This window comes from Mixophyes fleayi, chromosome 5 (assembly GCF_038048845.1).
Source record: "Mixophyes fleayi isolate aMixFle1 chromosome 5, aMixFle1.hap1, whole genome shotgun sequence".
Classification (NCBI taxonomy): Eukaryota; Metazoa; Chordata; class Amphibia; order Anura; family Limnodynastidae; genus Mixophyes; species Mixophyes fleayi.
In genome coordinates this window covers 32,157,731-32,170,274 of record NC_134406.1, presented here as the reverse complement: position 1 = coordinate 32,170,274, position 12,544 = coordinate 32,157,731, and the positions used below count along the sequence as shown (strand labels likewise).

At 40.7% G+C, this 12,544-nt stretch overlaps 1 protein-coding gene across 2 annotated transcripts in view; it reads left to right on the top strand.

Annotated features, from left to right (window-relative positions):
* Positions 1-12,544, top strand: part of ARHGAP21 (Rho GTPase activating protein 21) — a 127,538-nt gene that overhangs the window by 71,983 nt on the left and 43,011 nt on the right. For both annotated transcript variants that reach the window (XM_075211967.1, XM_075211968.1), the window contains exons 4-6: positions 5,184-5,276; positions 6,898-6,976; positions 10,166-10,220. In XM_075211967.1, coding sequence (XP_075068068.1) covers positions 5,184-5,276; positions 6,898-6,976; positions 10,166-10,220 — 227 coding nt within the window. The remainder of the gene's footprint in view (positions 1-5,183; positions 5,277-6,897; positions 6,977-10,165; positions 10,221-12,544) is intronic.

Sequence of the window (12,544 nt, the reverse complement as noted above, 5' to 3'; positions counted from 1 at the left end):
GTACTCTCCCTCTAGGATCTATCTCTGCCCTTCGCCTTATCTCGTCTCTGGTAACCACCTCTCACTCCCGCCTACAAGACTTCTCCTGGGCTGCTCCCTCCTTTAGCAGTACTCTCCCTCTAGGATCTATCTCTGCCCTTCGCCTTATCTCGTCTCTGGTAACCACCTCTCACTCCCGCCTACAAGACTTCTCCTGGGCTGCTCCCTCCTTTAGCAGTACTCTCCCTCTAGGATCTATCTCTGCCCTTCGCCTTATCTCGTCTCTGGTAACCACCTCTCACTCCCGCCTACAAGACTTCTCCTGGGCTGCTCCCCACTTATGGAATTTTCTACCACGCTCAATCAGACTTTCTTAAAGCCTTAAAATCTTTAGACCAGTGATGAACAACCTGATACACTTTAGGGGCTGCATGCACGCACATGACACTTAATCTCTGTAATAAGTTAATACAGTATATTTAATCAGACAGATGCCTAGCTGCAACAACATGTTGTAGGGCATTTTATTGTTCCAAGCTATAAAAAATAAACCTGATAATAAAGCAGGAAGGAGCTGTGGGGGCCACAGGTGAAGGCTCAGAGGGCCACTATTTGTCTATCACTGCTTTAGATGCTTTCCCTTCTCTTTATTAGAGCTTACCGTACCCCCGAAGATACTGCTTACACTAATGCACCCTCACAACTGTCCTAATTTCCATACCAAACCACTTGGATTCCTCTTGTTTCAGCTGTGCACCCTTCCACTTAGCATAGGCAAACCGAGGGGTGGGGTGGGGGGGGGGGGGGGGGTTCCTCCTAGTGCCTGGAAACCCCTTTCCAAGCCTGGGGCAATGTATAATTGAGGTGGCTGGACCTTCCTCCCGCTTCACACGGCTCTGCTTGAAAAGGTAGAGCTGTGTGCACCTAACAGTAGTGCACGCAGCATTGCCCATGTATATTATAGGGATAGGAAGAGTTGGAGAGCAGCCAAGCACTGTCTAAAATTATAGCTACGCCCCCATACATGCTGGTCATGCCCACTGGCGGCGTGGTTGTGAAACCCCCCTCTACAAATCCTGCGTTTGCCCCTGTTTAGAATGTAAGTTCTCTCGTGAGCAGAGCCCTCCATACGCTTCATGGATGTCCTGTTTTCTCTACTGTATGGCCTGCAGAGTGCTATGGTGCCTTACAAATCTATATATAAGTATGTATGTGGAATGTATGCATATGTAATCATATGGGCAGCACGGTGTCAAAGTGGTTAGCACTTCTGCCTCACAGCGCTAGGGTCATGAGTTCAATTCCCGACCATGGCCTTCTGTGTGGAGTTTGTATGTGCTCCCCGAGTTTGCGTGGGTTTCCTCCGGGTGCTCCGGTTTCCTCTCACACTCCAAAAATACACTAGTAGGTTAATTGGCTGCTATCAAAAAAATTGACCCTAGTCTCTCTCTCTGTCTGTGTGTGTGTGTATATGTTAGGGAATTTAGACTGTAAGCTCCAATGGGGCAGGGACTGATGTGAATGAGTTCTCTGTACAGCACTGCGGAATCAGTGGCGCTATATAAATGATGATGATATGATGGATGGTGTAAGTGTTTATAGTTTAATATTTTCAGTTCAGTGAGCAAAGTTCCAAAACAAAGTGGAACCCTGTAGCGGAGTGCCAAAATTTATGAATCAACAGTTGTGTTGGAGGCTTCTTAGACACACGTGGCTGCTGCTATAGAACAGATATGACAAAAGAACATTGCCTTAATATCTGGAAATTGTCACTTAATTTAATGAAAATAATTATGTTTTACTAATGAGGTAATAAGATGAGGACAGGTGTACCTTCAAAGTAGACCTGTTTTTTACTCTTACCAGACAACCCTAGGTAACAACCACCAAATATTTTTCTTATCCTTTGTAGAGAGTCCAGCTATTCTCTAACCTTCCCACTAACCTCTGGTGTATTTTGGACACTGTATAATTCTTCCCGACTAAGAAATCCATTGAAATCTGATACTGATTAGCGGACAGAAGTCTACCTGAGCATACAAGACAATCCATGATCTTAAATTACAGTGAAACACACTTTTTGGATGAGAACAGGGGAATGAATAAAGAAACCTTAATTTTGCAGACTGAATATTTTATTAAATAATTAGCCATTACTCATGGGTCAATTGACTCTTGCAATAATAAAAATATTGATACAGTTGTTAACCCCAAATTATTTTTGTAATAGAGTGAAGTATTTGTTCTGTTCTGGCTAGCTCACTGTACTGACCTCGATGGCAGCCAGTAGGGGTCACTTGTGATATTTTGAGAAGATAATTAGAAGATAATTGTTGGCAAGTGGCAGCCCTGAAGGGGGTCACATGTAGCCCTCCTGACTAGTCATTTCCTCTTTCGGTTCTATAGCTGATCATTCTAACTGCAGAGTAAGTGCTGAGCCTTTACACAGTCTGTATGGCATGTTGGTGTTTTGATTGTATGTTATTAATTATTAACATTTATTAATACAACTCTAGTAACGCGAGGTCCTCTAACCAGACATTTGACAGTAGTCATTTGGTAGCTTAGTTTTTGGCAATGCAAACAGTTCTGCTGATCTCAATGTGACACATCTCCCCTTGTGGGAAAAATGGACTCCTTGAAATACCCGTTTTATATTCCGGTCACTTACTCGCAGTAGGGTTAGCCGTTTTGTTAGCTGAACCAATATTCAGTCTACTTACCCACTGCGAACAAGTGGTATCCCTGAGAAATGAAAGCCGTTGTGTGTTGATGCATCTGACCAGTACACTTAGAAGATATGGCTGTGACTGTTGTACGCTGTGTATATGTTAAAGTGCCAAAAGTTTGCTTGTATGTTACTTTCATGATTCACATCTGGAGGTGATGTTGTTCAGAGTTAACTTGACTTTACTCTGCAGCTCTGATAAAAGATGATAAATTAACCTTTCCACTCCATTAGATAGCGACAGCGCCTACCAAATCTTTAGGGTGGTGTCCTGATGGTATCTCATAAGTCAAAGCCTTGGTGTAACCAACTAATACGTACTGTGAATTTCTTCTAAACAGCAAGTTTGCCCAACTGTCAGTCACTCCCTGCTTAGTTGGAGAAGCACCTCCCTCTCCAGCAAACGAGTTAGAGTATATTTTACATCTCATCAAATATAAACATATATATTCCTATGATGTAAAGTTTATTATTTGGCTCTATAGTACACAGCCTTCGATAATATAGCAATGTCAAGTATTGACATCACATAATTAAAATACATTAGAAGTAGATTTTGCTTGTAATTGTGGGCATGTTACTTGAGACAAGATTTTCTAGTTGGACTTTCCTTTTAAAAGTAAATTCGGAGTTGCTAAGTTCGGATGGGCTTGGTTCTCGGAGAACCGAGCCTGAGCATTTCTAGTATAAAGGGTTAATATATAATACTTTGAGCAAACCAGGGTTTTGTTTTGTGCTTCCTCTTTTTCCTTCGAGCATCATAGATTTTCCTTGCTACTAAAACGCAACTTCAAGATATAGTATTGTGAGAATAATTTCTGCACTATTGGGGAAACTACGCAACATCCTATAACAAGAACATTCATCCATTTACACAAATAAAAAGAGAAAATAAAAATAATTGTTATGGCAAGCACCAGTTGTCTTGGCTCCATAGGAAAGTCAAAGTCTGTGTTTGGTGTCAATGAATGGGTTATTAGCTTACATGCTCCAGAACAGACGGCCACAACAGGAATCTCGCCGTATTGGAAGGAATGTGTTCACTATTAGCTGTCTGCCCTCCCTGACTGTTACTCTGGAAGGCCAGATGGACTTGTGCAAGACAGTGGGTAAATACAAACATACATAAGCATGGACTTGCAGTATAGATGATCAGATTTACGTCACTTCTGTTTTGATGAAAGGAGGATAGGTGCTCGGAGAGTAAAGATCTGGTGGGAAAGACATGCTAAGTCCACAATTGGTGCAGGTGTTGTATTAAATTGATTCTTTATCTTACTCTGAAACCACTAACCACCCTTTTGCCACCCCACCCCCCCCTAGTCTCCACAATAGTAAATATTTGCATGCATGGCTTTTTAACTTTTTGAAATAATATTACTGTATTCTGCTAAATAGTTACCCCTTTATGCTGCAGCTGAGCTGATCATTCTAAATGTCTTTCAAACATAAGACGGCAGGAAAACAGATAGTGTTTGTAAAAATCATCTTCCTTCTCCCTTTTAATTTGTTACTTTTGTACGGACGAGCGCTTCAGTTTCGGTTTTTTATCAGCCAAATAGGTTGTTTTCAACCTAATTAATCAACATCCAGTTGTAATCTGTCCGGTTTTGATTGACATGAATGCCAAGTGGGGCAGTATGAAAACATACTGCGCTAATGATGTCCTGCCGTATCCGCCACCTGACCCGAGCAGTGAACAGATGTATTTTTCAGAATTTGCTGCACATCTTATTATTAACGCGTTAATTATGCAGGTTGTATTGAAGAAGCGTATTGGTATTTTCCAGGTTGTAAAACTTTATTGCATCTGCATTTAAATTTGCAATGAACTTTTGTCCTCATTGGAAAATTTCAGTTAATCTGCTGCAATTACCTTGAAATTGATCTTAAGAGCCCTTTTCACTAGTCTGACATGGGTCTTTACATTTAGCAAAGTTTATAGTTGAGTCTGTGGTCGGTAAAAATTAGAGAAGAAAATATGTTGGGTAGGCTCAACTTTTATCAGTTGAATAAAGATAAGTTAAAGTTACTGTCAAAGGAGATCTCCAATCTGCCCCCGCCCATTCATGGAATCCTAGTAAAATAATATCTGATCCTGGGTGTTGATGGAAACTGATCCGATAAGCTGTGATACTTGTCCAATCCGCTTCCATCGTAAGTGCTGATTGGGGCTGTGTGTCCGTCTCCTTCCCTTTTCTCTATGGAACTTTATTGTGCTCTAATGTCACCAAATGTTTCCACTTTAGGAACTGACCCTGGATATCTTTTTCTACTTTGTGTTTTGTTTATATCATTCTTTCCTCTTATTCTCTTCAGGAACTTTATATGTTGGCCTACAAACAATTTAAGATGTATTTGCGGGTGACTGCATTGCGTTATTTATCAAGCATTTTTAACCCTTTATTGTCTTGTATATAAAACTGCAGCAAAAAAATGATGGATTGTTTAATGTAAGTATAATTTCTTTCTGCAGGGAGGCAGAGAAACAGGTTGGAGCCAATGGATACAATATTTGTCAAACAAGTTAAGGAAGGAGGTTCGGCGTATGGAGCAGGGCTATGTACAGGTACTTGTTATAATTTAATATAGGTTAGCCTTAATAAATAGAAATGCACAGCCCTAACATCTTTTGTCTGAGTGGTACCAATGATGATGCTGTGTCACATGACTTGGGTCACATGGTACAAGTGGCTGTTAGTCGAGCAGATTTACTAAAGCTTTTAAAGGCAACCAATCGGGTTCTAGTTATCATTTCCTAGACTGTACTAGATAAATGATAGCTAGAAACTGATTGGTCGCTATGGGCAACACCTCCGCTTATCCTTTTTCAAAGCTTTAGTAATTTTACCATAGTCTGCATGTAGAGATCAAAAATAAAAAGGAGTGTGTGTTTAGGATACTATTGTTTCAGGTAATGTCAGGTTATAGTACCCCCACACTGACAAATGATTTCAAAGTATACCCTTGGCATGTGTACTGTAGAGGCAGCCATTATGTAATGTGAAGCAATAATTGGGGTCAAGTGACATCATGAAGACGTGAGGTTCCATAGTGCCTCAGTGATGTCACTAGTTCCTAGTGAACTCGTAGGCTCACTTTTTATGAACATTGATAACCGCCCACAAAATGATATTCTCCCCCTTAAATAAGTAAGTAAAGGCTACACTTTAAAATCCTTTGACCAACTTCCAATTAACCTGAGGTTAAGAGACAAATTGAGGCTTGGGAATGATTCATTATTTTGAACATGCTCTAGTAACCAACACCCCGTTTATAATTAGTGATTACATTAATTTTTAGTTAACATGCAATGAGTAATAAAACAAATATAACTTTGTGCTGTTCCTGGCACGGTTTAGAACATCTGGTTGTTAGGGGTTACAGCACTTTTGTAAATATTGCCCTGTTAAAGGGCAATCTTATTTTTTTTTTCTTTACTTACACATTTAAATATAGAAGACCCTTTTGGTCTTTCCCTAATTAAGCACACGGCCTATCTAAAGGCATTGGCTAGATGCTCTTGTACTTATGTGTATTAGCCTTATAATGGTGTGTTGTGACTTATATATTAGTCTTGATTCTGTCCAACACTGCCATTTTAGTAACTATTATGGGACTCGCATAAATAGTGTTATAGATATTGTACTGGGGTTTATTTGAATTTCTTAGAGAACTATATGGAGTAGTACTTCCACTGCTTATATATAATGTTCCCTATAAGTGAATTTTTTTTATTTTTTTTTACATATTGTCACCTATATTATATTTTATATTTATGTTGCTTTCTTTTAATGCCATTTCAGCAATATATATTCGAATATATGGCATGTTGTTCTTCTGGTTTTACAGTACTTTGACAGCCAATCGAGTAATACCTTTACAATAACACCAAATTCCAAAATGTAAAAAAAATGCAGAAAAGCAAATGTGTTTATATCAATATAAAAGCTAGTTTATCTAAAGATTAGGCCTTTTAATAAGTAGCTTTTTTATGTCATGATGGCCACTTTTGTTCATTGATATGGTCTTTTGAGTACAATATTCAGTTATTTATAAGAAATAGTAGAGATGTTTTAATCCATCATTTGGTAATCCCACTTTTCTAGAATAATCCCCATTTTCATTTGTAACATTTTACAGAATGTGTGGTGTTCTGTCTGTGATATTTCTTTTTTGTGTAATCCTAGGGGACAGAATCATAAAGGTGAATGGGGAAAGTGTCATTGGGAAGACTTATTCGCAAGTGATTGCTCTAATTCAGAACAGGTATGTAACGGTCATTAAGCTTCATCCTGGTTCCATTAAGCTTCATGCCTGCAAATCATTTAGACATCTCTCTTTGTACTGGCTGTACTTCTGTGTATTGGCTTTATAAACGTGTATCTTTTGGCTCTGTACTACACTCATACTTGCCAACTTTTCCGAGTTAGCTTCAGGGAAACCGGGGGAGGGGTGTGTGTGGGGGTGGGACTTGACGAATTGCATTATTTTGGCCCCACCCCTAGTGATTGTCACAATTTGGCGAATTACAGCAGGGGGCGGTTTCTAAGATGACATGATACGCCCCGTCGCTTATCTGTTGCGAGGGCGAGAACCGGGAGGTAGCCCTGCTCTCCCAGGAGGTCTCCCAGAAATGTGGGAGTCTCCCGGACATTCCGGGAGAGTAGGCAACTATGCGTTAAAGAAAACCAGCTAATGAATCTCTAGAGACTGAAGTGCCTTTTACATTTGTCTCCATTACTGAAGTCATGTTGTCTTACCTGTCAGTCTTTGATTAAATCTTGGTCTCCATGAAAATGGCCACCTCCATAGGCATCAATACATAAACATAGGACACAATTTCTGAACTGTGTCATCGTGCCACAGATGGTGAAGCCAACCACGTCTTGTACTGGCTCAGCATCAGGGAGAATGCCAGACTATTCAGGGAGTGAGGGAGATCACCCCTATTTCAGGTAGTCTCCCTGACATTCAAAGAGAGTTGGCACGTATGACTACACTCTGTACTACTACAGTCTCCCGTAACTGGTATGGGACGTTAACTACCTATTCTAAGCTTTCTTGTCTGTAAGAACTTCAAATAAGCACTTGAAATAAGGAGAGTGCTACTATAGCCCTGTAGCCTGTGTAGTGTAGCCTGTGTAGTGTAGCCTGTGTAGTGTAGCCTGCTATATCAGAGCCTTTGGTTTTATGCAGTACGGTGGTGTATGTGACTAATAAGGGGCCTTGTGCACCCTACTTAATGGTTCAGACTCCAGGGTGCTAACACTGTGCTGTTAACAGAAGGAGAACCAAACACAAGCGCATTTGACAGTGACAATCAGGGCTGGATTAAGGGAATGGAGGCCCCTGGGCTAAGGGGACCGCCATTCCTCCGTGAGGGCCCCCCCTCCCGGTGAGCCGAGCCGCCCCCAAGGCAATTGCCTCCTTCTCCTGGCATTGCAGTCCTTCCCCGGTGCGCTGTATGCTCTTTACTGAGGAGATCTCATGAGAGTGAGACTCATGAGATCTCCTCAGTAAGGAGACTACAGCGCGCTGGAGAAGGACCGCAGTGAAGGCGCCCCCCCCCCGACCGATCAATACTGCTGCTGAGCACTTTCAAGGGCCCCCTGGATGCCCGAGGCCCCTGGGCTGTAGCCCAGTTAGCCCTAGGGTTAATCCGGCCCTGGTGACAATCCATAGAAACACTGTTTCTGTACTCATAGCAGTTTGTGTAAACACTGGAGGAACCAGGAACACAACAAGTTGTATTCAGTCAGTTCAGGTTTGTTTAGTCAGCCTCGAGCATAGAAAGTGTTTGTCATAATTTTCCCATCTTTGTAATGGAAATCAATGAATACAAGTCTTAAAATACACAACGTTTATATATTTATAGACTGCTGTAAATATCTGTACAAATAGTAGAGGCTCCTTTATTTGGTGATGCTGAAGTTTGCAACAAAGGGGGCAATATTGCCAGGGATATAGGCAAATTAGCCAGATATCTTCGTGTATGTGGCCCCCAAACAAGATTGGTCAAAATAAGTTCAGATTATTATCTGACATCCTTAATAATGCAGTGTGCAATGATGTGAGCTGATTACTTTGCCTAAACACAGATCTTTTATTCTCATTATCTGACATATTAGTGATTTGAAGATGACCTGTGTGTTCCAACAGCGCTAACACCAACTGGTGATTCATGATAGAGGCCAGAATGCTTGGTCTGTGCATCGGATGATTAGATCTCATCCATTGTCCTCAGTGTAGCCAAGCTTTTCAGTGATCATGTTGCTCTGATCGACCTGTTTTGTGGTCAGCGGGTGACAAAAATAAACACCTTTTGTATGATTTTACTGTCCAGGTAGATTTGGAGTTCCCCATTAATTATGTCTTGCCATACAATAGCTTGATACTGGGTCCTAAAGGCAAACGGTTATCTCATCCTTTGGGACAGGATATGATGTCATTGGGAGTTGTAGCCAGGTCCCACATGGGATAGAGACTTTCTGCGTTGGCTTCCTGCACAAAGGGATTTCATAAAACTTTATGTAGCATGAGCTTTTCCCTTCACTTTTAACATTGGAGGTCACCATGTGATCTGTACCTCAATATTGTCACTTCTCACTAGTGAATTGATGGGGTTCATTCTCATAATGGCCGTCTCTACTTTGTGTAAACCACATCACAAAACTCCTGTGTGACTTATAGGATACATGCTGCTAAACATCCCGTACAGTGCACCAGCCTCACCTATAGAAATCCTGCGTCATTTCAATCCTTACGTTTTATGGTCGCTAATTGAGAAGTCTTATGGATTTAGATGAGCGTGTATTAATTTTCGAAATACATAGCAAAAACGGGGTCCCTAGACAATGTGAGGTTTTGGTGGCAATAGAATTTAAAGGACCAATTGACATGAAATACAAGTTAACTAAAAACTACTAATGACAGTTACAAAAAATGTGTAAAATACACAGGAGTAGATTTGTAGTAAGATGGTAATCATGGGGTAAGGAGTATTTCTTCATACAGCAGACTTCATGTGCGTAATCAAATCGAAGGACGCTAGAGGCAGCCTCTCAGACACCTTTGCAGAAACTGGCTGATAGCAGAGAGAAATAGCTTACATTCAGCTGGAAATCTTGGTGCAATATCAAACTTTACAAGTTCTTTGAAGATAGAAGAGTAATATTACACACATTTGTGAATGTTATTGGTAGATGTATTATATAAAATAAGTTGTATTTTTGGTTTAGTGACCCTTTAAGCTCATTGGCTAAAATCTGTTTTCCAACTCAGTGATTGGATAAATCAACAGGTTCTTGTAAATTCTTTTCACTCTGGGCTGAAGAGACATCTGGTAAAATGACCTACTGTTAATTATGAGGATATCCTGATCTAAGAATACAAATGTATTAATAATGACAATTAAAAAACAAAAAAATAATAAGCCTTCCAAAACATTTATTGCAGCGGTTCCACCTTAGAACTTAGCGTGATGCCAAAAGATGAGGACATTCTGCAGCTGGTAAGATTCTTATTTGAACATATTTATTGTGATATCATGGAAGACGTGATGACTTAGTTCTGCATTTATTTTTTTTAATCAATATTTTTTAGAGATCAGTCAAAGTTGATTTCCACCTGCTTATTGTTTTCATTTATTGGATTGTACATGACCCGCTTCAACTTCTTATTATTGAAACACAATTGTTTTTCTTGGTTACTTTCTAACCATGTACTTGTTATGTATGTTGTTTCTCTGCATCCAGGGAGCTCAGCAGAGCTGTCATGTCCAAGAGCTATAGAAATTAAACATCTCTGCCTAACGATATTAACCCCTTGAGTGCTAAGGATGAGTGGGATTCGTCCTCTACGTGACTCCGTAAAGTGCTAAGGACGAGTCCCACTCGTCTGCATTTGAGGGGTTAAGAGAAACCTCAGATCATTTCCCGCCCTGATCCATAGGTTTTCTGATACTGCCAGAAGTAAGGAATCTTTCCTGCATTAGATATGTACGTGCAGTCCGTCATTACTGCCTGCACGAACACAGTCCATTGCAGTCCATGGGAAATGCCATGGATAGGGGTATGCTCTTCCATTTCTTGGCAGATAGAAAGCTGAGGGGGAGACACCCAAGTGATGGTTTCCGCACTTGTTTTTGATCAGCAGGCATTAAACATGTGATGCACCCAGAAGTGCTCATCACAGGGGGGAGAAAAGCCTGTCGTGAAGGGGTTAATACATGACTAACACGCACAGAAGTTTAAAAAAATCATACCATATTTATTAAAAGTTGCAAGAAGTATGTCCAAGCCAATAAATTATTAAAGTATTCTGATGGTGAAAAAACATTTAAAATACATAAGTGCACTTTTTTTTATTTCCTTACTGGTGCTAAGCAAAGTGGGGGATTAGTCGTTTGGCACAACCGTGTAGGAAGTGAGTGGATAAGCTTCTGGACCACAACCACTTAGTGAAATGATTTTATTTGTCCTAGATTTTTGATGTGTGCATTTTAAATGGAAAGCACGGTGGCATAGTGGTTAGCACTTCTGCCTCACAGCGCTGGGGTCATGAGTTCAATTCCCGACCATGGCCTTATCTGTGTGGAGTTTGTATGTTCTCCCTGTGTTTGCGTTGGTTTCCTCCAGGTGCTCCGGTTTCCTCCCACACTCCAAAATCATACTGGTAGGTTAATTGTCTGCTATCAAATTTACCTTAGTGTCTCTCGGTCTGTGTGTGTGTGTGTTAGGGAGTTTAGACTGTAAGCTCTGTTGGGGCAGGGATTGATGTAAGTGAGTTCTCTGTACAGCGCTGTGGAATTAGCTGATGATGATGAATTACGCAACATAATTTGTTCATTATGTATTTATTTCTAAAGTTATGTTTCCTAATCTTCAATGGCTAAATTCCAATTTATTCAATCTAACATTTTAAAAAGTAATCTTATTCCTGTTACTTAAATTGTGTGGGTCACACACACACACACGTGGTGTCCCTACTTCTGCACTATTGGGATTGATGATGAAATTTACAAATAGCCTGCGTACAGAGGCCTATGGTGCCCCACTCTGCTTCAGTGACGGTGATGACTGCTAAGCCCGAGTGACAGATTAGTTTCCAAATGTCTATACATGTGTAGCCAAATCGGACAGATCTAGTTTGTTGCCTCAAAAGGCTGCATCATAAGACTTTGTAAGTGCATCGGAAAAGTATCCAATCCATTCCAAATGAACCTTGCTCATGGCAATCGTTTTCAGGGCCATACGTGCACTCGTATCTGATATATGTTGCAAATAGTCAGCTTCAAGCAAGTTTCTTGTGAGATGAGCCTTCTATCTTGGTGTGTTTTGCTTTCATTCACAGTTGTGGGTTCTATCATGGAACATTTTAACAATGTGACAAATGAACAGGACTTGTTGCACATTTTCAATTGGTTAAAAATTGCCAAACCTCAGTGGTGCCTTCTGCCTGTGGTATGTTTGTTACATGTAACGGTGTCTTGGTACCGATTTGAAATACTGACATCTATTAGTGCTTTGACATTGTCTTGTATTACGTGACAGCTGCTGCCTCATAGTTGTTTCTGTTGCAACTCCTAGCTCACTGCCCCAGACCCTGTATACGAAACTTGCTTGTTCACTAGGTTAGCTGCGATGTTGATACCTGCAACGCCGTCATTGGGGGTGTTTAAATCCGCAGATAACAGCTGCTGTGATAACTGCAACGGTGTCCTCTCAAAAGTCCTGTAGTGCATCTGCTGTTGCCACGGTAATGGCTCCCAATTGGTACAGATAGTTTAACGTTGACTTTGTGAACTAACAAATCTATTTTGACAAGCAAGAAAAA